Source organism: Zonotrichia leucophrys, chromosome 1A, assembly GCF_028769735.1.
Source record: "Zonotrichia leucophrys gambelii isolate GWCS_2022_RI chromosome 1A, RI_Zleu_2.0, whole genome shotgun sequence".
In the NCBI taxonomy this organism is placed as follows: domain Eukaryota; kingdom Metazoa; phylum Chordata; class Aves; order Passeriformes; family Passerellidae; genus Zonotrichia; species Zonotrichia leucophrys.
In genome coordinates, this window is record NC_088170.1 from 18,622,006 (window position 1) to 18,640,888 (window position 18,883).

General features: G+C 38.3%; 1 protein-coding gene across 2 annotated transcripts in view; it reads right to left on the minus strand.

The window, feature by feature from the left end:
• Positions 1-18,883, minus strand: part of NELL2 (neural EGFL like 2) — a 134,647-nt gene that overhangs the window by 60,088 nt on the left and 55,676 nt on the right. For both annotated transcript variants that reach the window (XM_064701817.1, XM_064701816.1), the window contains exons 11-13: positions 17,648-17,750; positions 14,588-14,716; positions 559-684 (exon numbers count right to left, since the gene is read on the minus strand). In XM_064701817.1, coding sequence (XP_064557887.1) covers positions 559-684; positions 14,588-14,716; positions 17,648-17,750 — 358 coding nt within the window. The remainder of the gene's footprint in view (positions 1-558; positions 685-14,587; positions 14,717-17,647; positions 17,751-18,883) is intronic.

The window sequence follows — 18,883 nt, forward strand, 5'->3', positions numbered from 1 at the left end:
TATGAACCAAACACGTCCCCTGGCAGTAGAGCAAAAAGGGAAGATACAGAGGTAAGACTGGCCATGTTGTCCAGTGGTTCAAGGCAAGCAGAACTCCTGCCCTCTGAACCTGGGAGAACTGAGTCTGGAGAGTCCAGAATGAGGACACAGCCACTCTTAACATGTACCAAATTTAACTCCATCCAAAGTTTGCAGAAGAGCTGCTATAATCCAAGAGAAGCTGTACTGGTGTGGAACATGAAAACCAAGTAAAACAGCACTATTTTTGCTCACTTATTTTCCTCTTCAGTCTCCTCCCTTCACCTTTTTAATCAGCACCCAAAACAGTGCAGACCCATAAGACAATCCAGCCTACTTTACAATTTCAGGAAAACAATATGACCTACACATAATCTGTAAAATTCATTAGGTTTCTGTACTGCATTATGGTGTTTATTCTGTTTAACATGTCACTTAGATGTTCTGTGATTCCAACAAAGATTAACTTTAGAAGAATCATATCAGTGCTTCTAAATACCACCATCCTGCTATTTCCTTGCAGAAACGCACAGCCCTTACCTGTACATGAGTAATCATCAATGCGGATGTAGCCGGTTTTGCAGACACACATGAAGGATCCTGGGGTATTCACACACATGGTGTTCTCACGACAGTAGTGCCGTCCTTCAGCACACTCATCAATATCTGCCAACAAGGCAAAGAGGAACACAAGTCAAATTCAGCAGCTATTCTTTGCAATCTCTCAATACACTGCTGTTCACTTCCATCAACAGTGGGCTAGACTAAAGAGTTACTTAAATGCCAGTGCATTTTGGAAGCTTTTTGGCTTTCTCCTTTTAAAAACCTGCTTGAAATATTCAAACAAGGGAAGCACCATGAGTTTCTGTGAACAGCTGTTAGTGGAGTTACAAAGAAGATTACACTGACTTGCATCTTTCCTTTTGAAGTACCTCTGATGTTATTCCTATGATTTAAACAGAACAGGGAAAAAAAAAAAAAACCATAGTCCCAAACAACTGAGCAATGACCTCAGCACCACAATGGCATCCATCACTGCATTCTGGGCAGTCACCTCAGTCACCAGAACACGAAACACACAACTATATGCACACTACATGCTTTTGATCTAACAGGAACTATTATTTAGGAAGAAACTGTAAGGAACAGGGTAACATCTGAAAAGACCCAGAAACTTAGTATAAATTTCTCTTAAAACAATAAAATAGTCAATTTTTAATATAATCAATAGTCAAATTTTTAATATATTTAAACACATACACCTGCAAAAATCTACATCCATATGTATATAGATACATATACACACTGTACCCAAAAGGAACCTGTGAGAATCTCACTCATATAAAGATCTGCTCTGATAGAACAAAATGCAACTTGATAAAATACTTGTTGGGGCAGAACACTTGCTGCAGTATAAGGTCCTAGAGAAAACTCCCAACATAAATGACTGTAGTCATGGAATTCAAAACATAATTTGCTTTGGTACTCTCTTGGGTTTCAAAATTAGACATATTTCTTGTATCAGGTTACAATTCAATGGTAAGACAGAAAAGGCACTACGAATAACAAAAAACCTTCTGCATAGTATTATTATACTGTAAAAAAGAAAAGCTATATTAATTTGGAATTGGTCAGTAGCACGTTGTTCCTGTAACAGTAATGATAAAGACATCATTACTGAGATGCTCAATACAGCTATTTCTATTGCTGTGCAATGTGTCACTGAAAATTACTACCAAAGTATGCTAAAAATCAAATGGGTGGATTGTTGGCTTGGTTTCTTTCCTGCTCATCAGTTTTGATTTCCTTCTTGTTTTCAATTATGTTTATAGCTTTTGTGTTGAAAATAAAATCTCTGTACGGAAAAGCATGGTGTTGCACAGTCTAATGATAACTCAAGATAAAAGACTGTATATATAAACTCAAATCAGGGTGGATTTCTTAATGCTGTGATGCTAAATGTCAACATTATTAACTCCTGCACTTTGTTCCTGCTTAGGTTGTATGCTTATTCCACATTTCCATCTTCCCTGTACCTTTAAATCAAGAGGAATTTACCAACTGCACTCATTAACTGCTCTTTTCTTCCCCCCTTTGCATTCTTAGAAGATAATCTGCCTTCCTGTACAAAACAATGTGACTCACTGAATATTACTGATTCTGTAGTAAGTTCCTAATCTCGTTCAGTTTTGGAAAAAGAATTTTCCACAGGTCCTCTGCCCACGGGATTCTGCTGAAGAAGCTGGGGGCAGTTTGCTACCAAACATGAAGGTGTCCATTGCAAAAGAATTTCATGACTGATGTACTTTGGCTGGTTTCCTTCCCTTTACCTTGTAAATTCTGCAGGCATGAGAGACTCATAGGGGTATTAAGGTGCTAGTTTGGAAAAGCTAACCTCACAATTTTTATGTACATGTGTACTTGCACAAATGAGCATGCATTTACAGTGAACACAGCAAGCACACAAAGGCTGAAACACATTCTGTAAGCTTCATCTAAGAACACCAAAAAAAAGTGAAGGTATCATGAGACCACCACAGCTGGTTTTGCACAGAGAGTGGAATGGGGCACAGATCTCTCAACTTACAGATGTTCTACAGAAATACAAGTGTGCTGTTCACAAAAGCAGCCAACAGTCACAACATATGACTCAGCCTCTACAACAAATGATGCAACTTGCGTCTTTCATAATTCCAGCTAACAACTCCATATTAAATTAATTGTGTTGATTTATATTTAAGTAACAACATCAGTCTTTGAGTAATTAGAGGTCTTATGTTCTCAGCATCAACAGACTGCCTAGAAGCCAGCTCTGGCACTCTCAGAAAATTCTACTTAAAAATCCAAAGCCTCAGAACCATTAAATAGAACTTTCTGAAAACTATAATAATGATTGCTTTGGAAGGTAAATAGCCACAGGAGATCCAAAATGCCAACAGTTTTTATTTTGCAAGGAAAAACTTAAAGTCACTCCTTTGATTCAAACCTCCTAATTCAGAAGTGCTCTAAATAAAAGCTTTCACTTTGCCAACATACCACATATTAAGATTTTAAAAAATGTTTTATTTATAATCATCTTTTTTTCACAAACCTTGCTTATTCAACTGATAAAAAATAAAAAGGAAGAAAACTCAACCCACATATGTTCAGGTTAACTCTGAAATGTTCATTTGGACAAATCTGATATACTGTTTTTTTCAAACTGATTTGCAAAGAAATTGCTCATATTTTTTAAATGCTTACTAGAACTCAGAACTCCCACCTAACCCTCTGTTACTGCTACTCTCACAAGTTTATTTTACATTGGCACCTGAAGACCCTCTATGCTATGGACACACAGCAGGTAAGAAGATACTTTTACAAACAATTTACAACTTTAATACTAGATAAAGATAATTAAGGCAAAAAAGGGTAAAATAACAGTCAAATGACAACTAGTCACACAGAGATTGACCATACTAAAAGCCTGCAATTCCATTCCCCCTTTGGCACTCCACATGGGAGCTTAGGTTAAGGTATTACAGATCAAGGAGTAGTGAACTAGGGCAGGGAATGAGCCCAGCATCTGTTGTCTTTCAAAGCTATCAAAATAAAAGCCTCTTCATCCTGGTCACTGGTTGAAAACACTGGTGTAGCCAACCATGGTGTGAGCCCAGTCAGCAGCCAAGCCCCAGGCAGCCAGTTGCTCACTCTCCAACCAGTGGGATCAAGGAGAGAATCAGAAGGATAAAAGATAGAAAATTTGTAGATTGAAATATAGACAGTTTAATAGGGAAAGCAAAGGCTGCACACACAAGCAAAGCAAAACCAGGGGTTATTTCCCTGCTTTGCAATGGCAGGCAGGTGCTCAGCCATCTCCAGGAGTGCAGGGCCCCATCACATCTAAAGGTGCCTTGGGAAGACAAACTCTATCACTCCAAAAATCCTCCCTTCCTCCTCCTTCCCCCCAGTGCATACACTGAGCACGATGGCACATGGTCTGGGATCTCCCTGTGGCCAGTTTGGGTCACCTGTCCTGGCTGTGTCTCCTCCCAGCCCCCCAGGCACCCCCAGTCTCCTTCCCAGTGTGGCAGTAAGAAAAGCAGGAAAGGCCTTGGCTCTGTGTGAGCTCTGCTCAACAAAAACATCTCTATTATCACTGTGTTCAGCAAAATACAGTCCCACATCAGCCACTGTGAAGAAAATTAACCCTACCTAGGCCAAAACAAGCATGCCACCTTTAGACAGATATGCACAACAGAAAATCTTATGCATTTCCATATATAAGAAATCCTACAACATCTATGTTAATTTCCTTTTGCCAAAAAGCCTAGTTAGCATATTAATGCATATTCAGGTTTTACTGCTCAGCCAGTAAGATACTGAAGTCAGTTCAATAGGATGAATGCACCACTCCAATGGCTCTACACATTCAACAATAAAGACTTGTGTGCTTGAAGTCTGTGATGTGCTACTGAGCCACCAGCTGTGATGTACTGACAACAGTGTAGTCATGGAGATCATCAACCTGCTCTGTTCCCAGTGGAACAGATAAAAGGGGCACCTCTGGGAAAACTGGTTAGTGCAAAAGTGTTTGGAATCTGCACTTCAATGATTTATTTATACTTGCAAAAACATCAAAAACAGAAAAAAAAACCTGAAAAAACCTGCCTTTCTTTATTCCCCCAAGCACTCAAACAAAATTTATGCAAAATATATAACCGAAGAAAAGTTTCCCTGTATCCCTTTCTCCTGCACCCTAATGAGTTTGCTTCCCCAGAGTAAAATTCCCAGTTATATTTTACAATCCCATTAATAAGAACAGAACTTGACCTGCAATCCATAAATCATTGTTGACTAAAGCGTCACACTAACAAACAAAGTCTCTCCTTAGGCCTCCCTATATACATCACTGCCTTTATCTAGCACAAAAGCCTTCCAGAACAAATGAGTCTGGTCATTATCACTAAGTCAGTAATTATCAGCTGTTATGAGAAGAGGCTACTGCCAGAACTGAGGATCCTTTATGGATAGTGTCCTGCCTCCAGCTATTTCCCTTAAAACTCAATATTGTCTAACACCCGTGATCTCCCTGGTCACCCTAAAAGAAGTATATGGCAGCCAGGGACATCACTGTTGTTAGACAGTATCCAGTTTTAATGGAAGGGCTAAAACTCTTGCAGGATTTTTTGCAACAAATAACATTAACTACCCAGGAAGAAAGGGAACAGGAACCTGAAAAACCTTATTTATAAAAAAATTATTTAATATACACATTAAAAATTACCCTGAACACAAGAGCAGAGTAGATTAGACCTACAATTTAAAATAAAACAAATAAAACCCCTATGGGTTTTATGTTAATAAAACAATATGTTCTCACAGCCTATAAATATCATGCACCACCTTTACCTGCTCAAGAGGTTAATGTTTTTTCACCACTCACACAACTTCATCAGCACAACTCCATCCTGATCTGAGGGCTCTGGTAAGAGCAAGGGCATCACCACTCTTTACTCCTGTGAATCCTGGGCCTCCCTGCTGAGAATCCCAAGGATGGATACCAGTAACTATGATCCCAACATTGGCCTTTCAGGCCCTTAGCTTTATCAATACCACCCTGACTCATACAGAGAGACAAGAAGGGAAAGATTGAGACTCTTCTCTTGGCCCTGACCTAGAAAAAGGGCATCACAAAATCAGCAGGTGCTACTCAACAATTAAGGGACTATGAAAATGAACAGTGACCATTCACAGCAATCAATACCATTGAAAAGGTAAATGAGGATTTAAAACCTTTACAGCAAACATAACCTGATCTGCACCTGGAACAGGATCACAGAGGAAAAGAAATTCTGCCCATTTACTTTCTCTTTGTCATCTGTCCACCAACAAGTCCTACTTTTCTCACTTTCTACCTCTGACATCAAGCTTCTCTGCTGTTTTCCTCCTGCAACCACTTTCTACCTACATTTAGTCTTCGAGTTTTTCTCCCTTTGTCTCTCTTCCTGTACTCAACCCATCAGCTCTTATTCCTTAAAAGAAAAAGAACAGAGCATAACTTTGAAGTACAATCACACCAGCTTACCCATCTGTGAGAGTATTGGGCTTTTCTATTTCCACCACCAAACACTATGTACCCAACTGCTCGAATGTTTAGTATGCTTAAACTTCCTCATTGCTCTAATAAAAATATTCCCAGTAGGGTCTCACATTCCCTTGATCATATTTCCAAGCTCCTACTCTCTTCAGCTTCCCTTCATTTTCACCTACTGCCTGTTTTCAATATCTCGTGTCTTTTGGTTTCCATAACACTATCTTCTATGTGTCTCTTTTTGTATAAACCCTTTCTCACTTGCCATCTAAGATGAAAAAATATCTTGGGGCTCTGGCACAGCCCTTGCTCCTCCTCCTCCTCCCACTACTATTTCTAGACTCTCCATCACCTGTCAAGCCTATGGTTTAACTGCTGCTGTTGCCTCCAGTCAGTTACAAAACAATCACTGCACTTTTGTTTTGCTTTGCTCTATCAAATCCACTGCAGCAGTTTTTACAACTGACATATCCCACAAAGGATGTAACCATCAACTTCAATCAAAATTGTGTATTTTTTCACATTATTTATTCCAGCTGACAGCACCACCATAGTTGTTATCACTTCTACCCTCTTTAGATAATTTTCAACTTTTTCTTCTCTTTATACCCTGTGCTTTTGCTACTACCAACAGCCAGTGTAAAGCCTGGCCCCTACAGCAAAATTATAAAGAGGTAACGCATATACAAGCTAAGTCCAAAATTGTTTTTTGCTCTTGGGGAGTTTTTTTACTTTTATTTTTGTCTACCTTTCTAGACCTGTGTGTCTCTCCTCCCCCAAAGAGGAAAGCACTACAACCTAAGGAATCACAATTAATCTAGCCCTGCGAATCAACTATAAGAACATACCCCTCATGCTGAGTTAAATCATACAAAAATTACCTCAAGCATACACAAAGACCAAGAAGAAAAGGGTGAAATAACCTTCCATTATTCCCACCATGCTGGTCCCACAAAAGAACTTGGCTGCTAACAACTCATGCAGCAGTACACAGGGAGGGTAAGAAGAATTGGGCAGTTACTAGCGTATATTGATTTTATTGAATTATTAACAGATCTGTAGAGAAACTGGGTGAGGTGAATTCTAAGTGTTAGCACTCTTGTAAGTAAACTAAGAAAATGTTATTGTACCTTGACTAAATTGATAAAGCATTAATTAGAGTAAAAATAACTTCTAACTGCTGCTTCTTCACATAGGGCATATTATTTCCTATCCCCTAACTAAACTGCACAGTTAACACATACATATTGTACACACCCTGGTTCTTTTGACCTTCATGCTCTTTTAAATCTCTGATCTTGGCTTAAGTTCATGATTTCTCTGTCCATCCTGCAGCCTCTGAAGAGGCCATCAGGACAAAAAAATACTTGAAATAAAAGCAAAGTCACTCAAGGTCTACGTTCCTTGACTAAAGTTCTACACAGCTTTGCAAGGACACAATGCAACAATACAGCATTTCAGAAATATCATTTTTAACAGTACAAAGAGTTGTTTTTATTTCAACTTGCCCCAGTTTTTGGAAAGGAAGACAGACTGTAGAGATAAAACTGTCCTTGTTAAGACATGCAGTAGGAGATATTGCTCAGCAGCTACTTGTGAATGTGAGACTCTTGGAAGAAATGGAAGTTTTCATCTCAGTCTTGTGAAAACATCACTGGACTCCACACACATGTAGTTTTAAAAATATATACCACCTGAAAATTTTGAAAACAAATACTGTCTGCCATCATGGAATATTTTACTTGTCAAACTGCATCTTCTTACAATTTAATACCTTATAATTAATTCATATAGTAGTGTACATGTGATGAAACAAGTACCTATATATAGCTATTTGTCAGACATGAAAGCATCCCAGGGGGCCTTTCGTTAGGCTCCAAATAACTAGTCTGATACAGTTGCATACTGAGAATAAAAAGGATGTTGTATATGACTAATTAGTCAATTCTGAAAATCAGAACAACTTACTGGCACTCCAGCTATGATCCAACCCCCTTCAGCACTGCACTGAGTTAGGATTACATCTTTAAATCTGAATTGCAAAATAATATTTTTCTTTTCCTAGTTAAGTATGACAACTTACCATTTTGAACTGTGAATGTCAAGAATTTCAAATACTTGTCACTCATCGTGTTTTTGTTTTCCCCTATTTTAAAAGGGTAATGAGGAGCATTAATATTTTTATACAGAGACTACAAATATCTATTGGGTTCTTCTCAGGAAGACAAGGCACAGATTGTACTGAACCAATGTATTTAAACTCCCTATTGGAAGACAGCAAAGACAGCACCTGTGAGCAGTGGTAAGAGCAAGAGAGTGGTAAGGCCCCCATGTGTGGGTTAAACTGTCTTTGGGTCTAAACCATGCAGCACATTCTTGTGAGCCACCTGGGAGATTACTGCCTCTTTTACAGAAAAGTGCTGATACCACAACTCAGCTGTCCCTCAAACTGTGCCAGACTAGTTACAGGTACCAGAACAGATACAAACACTGTGGCTGCTATTGCTCTGCACTCTTCATGAAAGAATATTTGCTTTAAATTCAGTTTGCCCTAACGCAAGGCATTTCTGTGTCTTTTTTACAACTCTTGGGAATCCAGCCTTTATGTATTGTTAAGAAATGTTGCACTTTTAGACTGAGGTTTTCAGAGTTACAAAAGAAACCCAACCATTTGGCTGTGGGTACTTTTCACACAGGCAAAGCACCTGATTTTTTCAGTAGTCACCTCCCAGCTAACAGTGAAAACTGAACTGAAAGTAAAATAAGAACAAAATTAAAGCTTTATTTTCTTTTCTCTTTTGGTTGCAGGTCTGCTTAATTTGTATGGAAGCTTTCACCTTAACTTCTCATCTGAAGACAAATTACATCATATGTTTATATTGCAAGTGGAAAAGGGCTGCTCTCAGTGCAATAAAACCCCTCCTTACCAGATAGTAAGAGCAGAGTTTAAGAGTTTTCAAGAAGCTCCCTTCATATGATTAATTTCAGCTGTTTGGTTTTTTCTTAATTGTAGAACATCATTCTGAATCCTGGCTATGGCTGGATGATAGAATGATTCCAAACATAATTAATGCAGAAGTAAACAAAATCAAGTAACACGGAATACATCCTAAAATTTGTACACATACAAACTATCTCACTGCTACTACTGATGACACAATCTGTACCTCAGTGGGAATCACAATCTATGAACTGGTGTCAGGGATACTGCTTCTGCACTTTAAGTTAGGAATAAACTTTATTATTTTCCTTAATTAAAGTCATAGCAGACAAGAAGGATTGGTCCTGCTCCACCACACTGACACATTAAAACTGCTTTTCTAATTCCACATATTAAGGTTTCTCACTAACATAATGATGGAAATAAGATGACAGTGCTTTTGATGAGAAAAAAACATTAATAATTGATAATACATTAATACTATTTAATATTAATATTTCATTTTAATATTTATACATTTTAATTAGTTTTTATAGAAATTTGGAAATAAAATTCCTCCCTCCTAGAGTGAAAGTTTTTCTTTCTGCTTGATTGGTTTCCCAACCCAACTCAAAATGACTAGGGAGTGAGTCAAACAAACTGCCAGCTGATGGAGATGGAAATCTTTATTTCTTATCTATATGTGATACTGTTGACACTTCACTTCCAAAAAGTACTTTTTCTTAGAAGAGGGAAGTGTGAGTAGCCTTCCCAGGTTCACAAAGCTGACAGTACTGTAGAGCTTTCAAGTAGGACTCTTACTCAAAAAAAATGGTGCATACCATGAAGACAGCAAAGCTAGCAAATAGCTCAGTACTGTCTATTAAAGACCCAGAAGACTTAATAGAATATATTATAATACTTTGAGGGTTATCTCCATTATGGAAGTCTCTTGCTTACACTCTCCCAATATTACACTTAATTTAAGAAAAAGTATGTTCTTTATAACTCTACTTGGCCTATATGATGCAACACATATCCCACTGCAATTTGATTGTAACTATTTATCCTTTATAAGATTTCTTCTCTTCACTACAATCTGTGGAAGTCAAATTAATTTTGCAAATGTGCTTTATTTTTGTAATCCAGTAGTTAAAATCAACAAGATTAACAAGAAGATTAACAACAGATTGTACTAATTAGGTAAGTGAATAAGTGCAATATTCATATTGTTGGGGAAGAGGGTTAATAGTATTTTTAAGCATAAAAAGGGATAAATTAGTAAATCTTTCCAAACAGAATAGTAACATACAACTGTGAGTTAAGGGACACCTGATAAGGTGTAACCAAGTGTCATTTCTGACGTGCTCCAGAAATCTCTGGAAAGAGGCAATTTCTCCTCTAAGACTGCTTACTTCCTTCCACTGGCAATGATTCAAATCAAGCCAGCTTATTCAAAAGCATTTCTCAACTGAAAACCATCTCCCCTCAAGGGACAATCATCAGTGAAGCTGATGTAATTCTCAAATCCAGACAAAGTCATTCAGTCTTTGGTCTAATTTCATCTGCTACACTTGAAACTGGGACAAACATGACAACAGCAGAGAAACTAGAAGAGTTAGTGAGGAGAGAGAATAAATTAGAATATAAATTGAAAATTGTTTCACACAGAATTGTTCTAAGTTAACTATGTTGTATACTGTGCAAATAGTACAACTAAATTTCCAAATATCAAAAAATAAACATCATGTCCACACACCCATAACGAATTTGTCACATGTAGAAGGCTGACCCTGGTCAGCAATTTGGCACCCAGCAGCTTTTTCTTGCTCAACCCCACAGTGGGATGGAGGGATTAGGAAAAGGAATGAAAGTGAGAAAAAACGCATCATTTGATATAAATAAAACATTTTTGATATCATAAAATAAGTGAAAGGGGATAGGAAAAAAAAGGACTCAAAGGTAACCACTCTCCAGCTACCAGCAGCAGACTGATGGTCAACCAATGTCTGAGAAACAACCACACTGTACTCCTGTTTTCACTACTGAGGATGGCATCACAAACCTAAACCACAGCACTACACAGGCTGCTACAAGAAAATTTAACTCTATCACAGCCAAGACAGATATGTGATGTAAAATAGCCTCTGCATCAGGCAAAATCCTCTTGATAAAGAATAATGCAGTTTTCTCAGGTCATATTCTGTCTTGGTCTCCACAAAAATGATTGTATTTTCAGGTCTTTTTTCTCAAGCTTCCTCTGCTCTCTATTTAATCAGCAATCCTTGGCAGTACTTCTGAACTGAAATCATATTTTGCAGAGAGATAGCTGAACTATGCTCCTCTAGATGCATCAGACTACCTTGGCAGCCAACAGTCACAACCTTTATCCTGAAAAGCCTTTTCAGCATAACTCCACCATCATAAAAGCAGTGGGTATTGAACACTCTTTGAAATATATTCCAGAGGGTAATCTTCAATTTGAGAGTACTGCACACGTAGCTTCAGGAAAAACTAATTACTCTTTACCAGAACACCTGTTTTAGTAAGCTGTTATTGTTAGGTAGGATGCTGTATTAAAAGCACCTACACCTGGGCAGCAGAGCATAATCCATACACAACCTGCTCACAAAGTATCTCAAACTGCATAATAGCCTGAGGCAGAAAATAGATTTAAAAGTATTTGGAATAAGGCTTCCAGCATGTAAATTAAGAAATACCAATTCTTTAAGTACTGCTTTATGCAGCACTGTGAAAGAAAGCTAAATGTGATGTAAATATTAACAAATATTATTATAATATAGCAGCACCATAAAAGTATCTAGAGACATCCCACAGCTCTGGAAAAGCACTGGTTCATTCTAGGACAGAAGCCAAACTCTTCCATCATTCAGGTGAAATTTATGCAGCTTTTTCAGACCCACACTGAAACCAGCTTTGAGGTTTTTATTTTTGTTTTTCTCCTTAAGGAATAGTTCTGCAAATGGAAGCATCATTACTTCTGTTTATTCTTTCCATTTTGATAGTGCTAGAGCACAAATCAGGATGGTATTTAGTGAAACTTGGCTCTAACACAGAACCAATGACATCCAATTTTGCAGTATATCTGAAGTTTGTGCAGTGCAAACACAGAAACAGCTCTCATATCTATGGGCTCTAGGCATTACAAAAAGCCTTCTCTGAAAGGCTTTGTGTTAACTCTACAGTTCTACACCTGGCTCTGTTTGCAATTAAAGACCGAATAATAGCAGAGTGAAGAAAGGGTATCCACTGAGAAAGGGAGGTTGGGACCATTTCAGCCTTTAAAGATGAGGCCCAGGACTCTGAAAAGACTTGGTGCTACACTACATCCATTGTGCCTTTTGCTGTTTGTTAGTTTAGTATATAAAGTCTCTTTCCAGAAATAAAATCCCCTGCTCAAATAGACATTTGAACTGAAAAAGGGATACAATAATAAAAGCACAACTCTGAAGAAACATGGGTATTTCAGCCCCCTGCCCCTTCCACAAAAACAATCCTGAAGTTTTGATTTTTAGCCTTATCTCCCATCCTTCCAACACACAACCCCACAGTCAGTCAGGGATGGACAGCCAAGGGCAGGTCTGGACCCCTGTGCCAACTGTGCATGGCTCAAGTGTGGTGCCAACACCACAGCTACAGCACAGAACCAGAAGCAAAGCCAGGATGGTTTGCCTGTTGAGGCAGCTTCACCTCTGGCAGGGAGAACCTCTTGGGAAGTGACCCAGCTCCTGAGCTTTGCTCATGTGGGCACATCTTCCTAGTGTAACTTACTCCCATCACCTTCAACATGGGCAAGCGTTCCTGGATCAGGAACATTTTTAGGTTACAATTAAATGCCTATACATGTAATAAGCAAAATTATTATTTTTATGTAAATAACATGTCCCAAACTTTTATTCACTTATGCATGTTTTCTGAAAGAAGTTAAGCAGATTCATAATTACCACCCAGAACCAATGTCATTTTCCCATACAGAAACAATTGGGCCAAGAAATCTTCTCAAAAGATCATCATATTGAAATCAGGTACTGCACAAGCTAGTAAATCCTCTTATAATAAGAATGCATCAGCCTCACATATGATAATCTACTGTGTCCTCATCAAACATTTCACCCTCAATGCTGATTAAAAAGTTTCTTCTCTTTCTTTGCTTATGGCATGCCTGGCAAGTTACACACAAAGCAACAGACTCTAATGTGAGAGACATGGAAATCACCAAGAAAGTGTAATTTGTTTTTTTGCTTTCATTGAGCAGAGTAACAATAGAGCTGCAGGTAAAAAAACCTCTTAAAGCTCCTAAATTCACCAAAACTCCATTGCTCCAGTGACTCCCTAAAATAGGGAATGGCTGATGAGTTCCCAGGAACACAGATCCACAGCCTAGGCCACAGCAGTCTCCAGGGACTCTGGTACAAAATGCAATTGATGTTACAAGTTACACAGCAGGTCCTGGTGTCAGATACCTCCTGGAACATGACAGGGGCCAAGGGATTTGGTTCTGGAAGATTTTCAGCTCTGCTTCTCAAAATCAGCTTACATCAGAAGGCTTACCATAAAAAATAAGTAGAGGTGTATATAAAGCAGAATTACTTATATGCTTCTTTCCCCAAAACAGCCACAAATTCTCAAATGTAAGTCCACAAATGAGCATTCCCACTGACATTAATGCAGCTACTAACTCAAGCAAGCTCTGGGCATTAACTTCAGCAAAGTTCAGCCAAAGGAACAATCTTAAAAGGCCTCAACTTATCCCATTTATTGTGCATCACCAGAGAATAATGCAGGTATTAGGTGGGACTGCAGAGTACCCTAAACTACATCTCCTCATAAATGCTTGACTTTCAATTTAATCTGAACAGAACTGCTTACTAGTCAAAGCCCATTCTGCTGCCAACACTTAAGCTTTATTGTGAGAAGGGCCTGACAGCACACTGGTATTGTGTTTACAGAATCAGGGGTTTCATGAGGCAGAGCAAACATCAGCACCAACACTGGGAGACTCTGCAGAGGACTTTGGCTTTCACTGCTGCAGTGGGGATGAGTTCCTTTCATCTGATGATGCTACATTGTACAGATGATTCTCTTCTGATTAAGTAGCTTGTTGGTTCCTGATAACAAAACAGCAACTCAAAAAATGAATCTTTACTCAGTAAAGATTAACAATACTAGAATCTAACCTATAGCATTTCTTGCTTCCTGAGGAGAGAAAATAGGAACATGCAGCACTGAAAACAGAAACTAGATGTTACATTAATAAGTTTTTCAAATGGTTGGATTTAGATTACCTAAGTATCTGAATACCTTGGAAAACAAAGGAAAACTCTCCTATGGAAGCACATTTCTAATTCAAGATCTCAGCCATATTAACTGTTTACCTCCATGCTGATCAGATTTTTTAGTTTTCTTTTAATGAACATATTTGAAGAGATTATTTTAGTTGATCAACATCTAACTCACTGCATTGAATATGTCAATCCCTTTGACAGCTTACGAATCTGTGGACTCATCCCACAGTAATTTACATAGAAGTGCTGAGCCTGCGCACAGGGCATCACCTTCACAGTAGGCATTGTCCTCTCGAAGGGCTCGGAAGCCGTCCCGGCAGCTACAGACAGCTCTGTCCTCCAGGTTCCGGCACACAGAATGCTCCATGCAGTTATGGCCCTCAGTGCAAAAGTCATGGCCTGTGCAGAAACAAGCATGATTGAGGGTTAAAAAGAATCCAGGAATTACAAAACACACCTGTCAAAGACAGCGCTATCTTTTTCTCGGTTCTTTTTCTCAGTTAGGTCAAAGAATACCTTTCTATTGTCTGTGAGATACAGAAAAATAAATTGTACCAAGCATGAAATGGATGAGAGCAGTAGTAAAGGCCACCAGAACCGACTGTCTCTAGGTCTTCAATTCAATTTCAGGTTATAGCACTGATCTGAAGCAGCTGGATAGGAGGCTTGCTCAAATCCCCTTACTGTCTCCTTGTCATTGTTAATTACTTTCACAGGACATGTCTTAATTATATAGTTCTTGTCATTTTCTTTTTTTGTGTGTTTGTTTGTTTGCACATTTATAAAAGACCTTAACAGCTTAGACACCCAGCATCTCATTTATCAGTGATAATACTTTTAGAACTTTTAGTTCCCAGATGTATTTGTAAAATCCTTCTATATTTAACCAAAAGTCTTTGATTAACATTGACTTGGTTTGCTTTACTCTCCTCTTATCTCTTCCCTTCCTCCACTAACTGAATACTCTTTCCTTATTACATCATTCTTTCCATTACAGAGAATTTTATTTTTAAATCTCACCTCTTAGCCATCCCTGTTTCCTATTTTCCTAATTTTTTCTTTTCTATTTTTCCTGAGTGTGGCCATTTTACATTGTACCTTAATTATAAATTTTTAAGACTGTGAAGTTCTTTTCCAGGCAGGAAAATTTAGATTGAACCTTTCAACTCAGTAGGTTTCTTTTTAAATTTCTTCTGTTTGCTCTCATGAAATCTAATGATTTAATGTTGTTGAACAATTTTAACTGGTTCTAGAAACTGACTTGAAGCTTTCACAGTTTCCAGATCTGTAGATAAAGGTGTAGAGCTTGTCTCCTTCCCTGTTCTCTCATTAAATTTATTTGTTTCAAGTTTCCTTCTTTCACTGAAGCATTAATTGATCAAGCAGCAGCAGTGTTTTCCAATAATTACTTTCTTCTCTGAAAGCCACAGGAGACCTTGGGAGTGTAGGCTAAGCTCAGGGGACAAGGACTGGTGTAACAGCAACAGCTCCAGAATGCAAGCTGGCATCAGGCTGCAACACAAGCCTCTTGCAAAATAGCAAAAAAGTATTTTCCAGCAATAAAGATTATTAGTGTTATCATTCCACCTGGTTTCTGCTTCATATTTTGCTGTGAAAGAGCTTCTAACCCTAACCTCACAGAAGCTTAGTTAAACAAGGACCCCAAGCAGAACAGTGGCAGCAAAGATATTTGGAGGTCAGGTCAAAGAAGTCTTTTGCACTTGAACAGCTCAGGAACAGTGTAAAACAATAGGAATGAAGCCAGAGAATAAAAGGAAGCAGAAGATCCTATAAGGACAAAATGTTTTAGTACTGAGGCCCAGTGACATCGTTATGACAGAAGCATCACAGACCTACTGTGATACAACAGGCTAATGCTTTTCTTCCTCCTGCTGTGGGTTGTTTCTCTAAAGGCATGCTTAGGTAATGTTACCCAGACATCATCATCCACCACAGCTACCACACTGATGGCATAGAACATAGAATATTATGGAGCAAAACATTCTACAGTTTAATTGTGCCAGAGGTCTCCAATACTCCTTGATGACAGCAGCAGCAGGTGCATCAGGAGCAACCTCTGGCCATGGCAACATCTCCTTTTTGCCTTTTTCCTGCCCTGCTCACTGAATCCTGAGTTCGTGGAAAAGCAAGAGGCTTATTTCTGGATTGTATTGGATTGCATCAGATTTTGACATTAACTACAAAGATACATGTCATCCAGAAAGTATGAGGGCTTTCATACTGATTATTATTAAGATTCTCAACATTCATATAGCAGCTGCAATAAAAAAACAAAATGCATGCTACTGAATAATAGCCTACATCAGCTTCTCATTTAAAGAATAAGCTCCTTGCCTCATGAGAAGCCAAGCTAGCATAGTTCAGGGAGGATTGAAAACATTCAGAAAGCACTCAACCAACATATATTAAAATTTTTCTAGCTATACCAGCCACAAGAAACATAGACTTCTTTTCTGTAAGCTACTGAAGATTTTATAGAAAATTATCATTAAAAAATCCTTTTGGACTGTGACAGACTTGAAGACCTGTCATCTCTTAACTTCTTTTCTTCTACTTTCTTATCCCTCTGCTTGATGTCATTAATCATATTCTTCATGTTTGTGCTGAGTGGCACAGAAATAGCCATAGCTGCAATCTTCGCTGATGTACACTTAAAATCAGGCCAAGAGCCTAACACACTCCTTCATGCCAGGTTTCAATTTATCTTATTTAGTCATACAAGAAACAGATGCAGCTTGAAGATGCAAATGCTGATAGCTTTGAAGATACCAGTGTTAGTCCAGATCAAAAGGGTGGGCCAAGGACTCAGAGACTTCCTACATCACTCTCCTTTGGTAAGGATCAGACTGAGTGTAGCATGCAAAGGTGCACAGCATACAAAAATATTTCCCAAAGCTTCTGCTTATAGATGTAGACTACAAGCCCAGAGAGGTGAACAAGTTACCCAAGTACTTGAACATCTGCTTAGCACAAATGGTCCTCTGAAAGAGATATCTCAAAGCACCCCAGAAAGAGTGGGTGAAGGGAAGAGAAATCAGTAATTATATACATGATTTCTTAGACTCTCCACCCATTTTTGGCTGGAATAAAACACAAACACTTGTTTCACAGAATTTACATTACAAAACATTTTACAAACAACTTTCAGATATCACAGTGCAGTTGTTACCTATTCAGCTTCCCAAGATCTACAGTGATCATCATGCATAGGAGTGTCTTATTCAAAATTATCAGAAAAAAAATCCATTTGCAATCTATAAGAATGAAAAATTACACTGAGCTTATATATATATCCTGCTACTACCTTACCTTTACAGACTTTGCAGCAACTGTGGGATAAGGGGATCTGTTGAGATTCTGGGCAGCTCAAAGCTGGACAGATGCCTTTTGGAATTCGCTGCATTTTGTGGTCCTGTTAAATTGAGGTAATTGAATAATACTGTGAGACAGGAAATAAAGGAAGCTGTAACTTTAGTGGAGTTTCACCATTATGATGTACACAAACCCATGCCTAGGCCAAACTCCAGGAACCTTCAAAAACCATTTGAGAGGACAACATAGCACAATAAAACCATCAGGAACTGTCCTATACTCAAACCTTTTCAAGCAAGCAGAAGCGTGGCAACAACTCTCATTCTTCTCTTATCCTAGCTGTCAAGTAACTTGTCTCAGAAGTTTCTCTTAGCATTAAGCCTGTAAGAGTTACAACTATTTCTCAAAAACTGAAGCGGCAGATTCAGAGTCAAGGGTCCCCATAATGAATACTGTAAAGAAGCTTGTTATATACACAGCAAGTAAAATCAATCTTGAGCATCTCTGATCTCACTGCTTTCAGTGGCAGTAACACTGAAAGAAACTGGCACTGAGTCCCTATTAGGAAAGAGGTTTTTATTAGGCATCTGGAAGTGTACACCACCACAAGAAGGTACACAAGTATGTTCAGGCACTCAGTGCAGGTCACCTGAAATTGCTGCAGTATGGCCACACAAAATGCTTGCCTTAGCAACCTGGCTACCACAGGTGTACCTCCTTTAGGCTCCCTCAGGCCATAAATAATGTGTCTTGCTGTACTCTAGTCATGACAGGGCAAAGAAAGAAAATAAGGCAAACAACAGCATGTTCCTCGGAGACATCTGCCATAAAATAAGTGATGTGGTTAAAATAAGACTTCAATGAACTCAGCACTGTGCATTTCTGCATGCAAGAAAAACATCTAAAATAATGCATCTGCTATTGTATGTGTGTGTAGTATTAATATTAGTCTAGCATTTAATTTTAAATCCTCTTTAAGCATGAAATATAAAGATGAAAATGTACACAATGGCCAATATCAAAATGACTGCTCAAACTTTACCTTAAACAATCTTGACAGAGAGACCAGCCCTAATCTTATAATACAATAAAGCAAATCAGACAGATGTGCTGTACACCAGAACAAACAAAACCCAGCAATACCATAAGCTAAATTAACCTTTGATAGAAATAACATCAATTAAGGTAGTCTGGATTTTATTTTAATCTTTTATAAAGTCTAATATGGAAGAT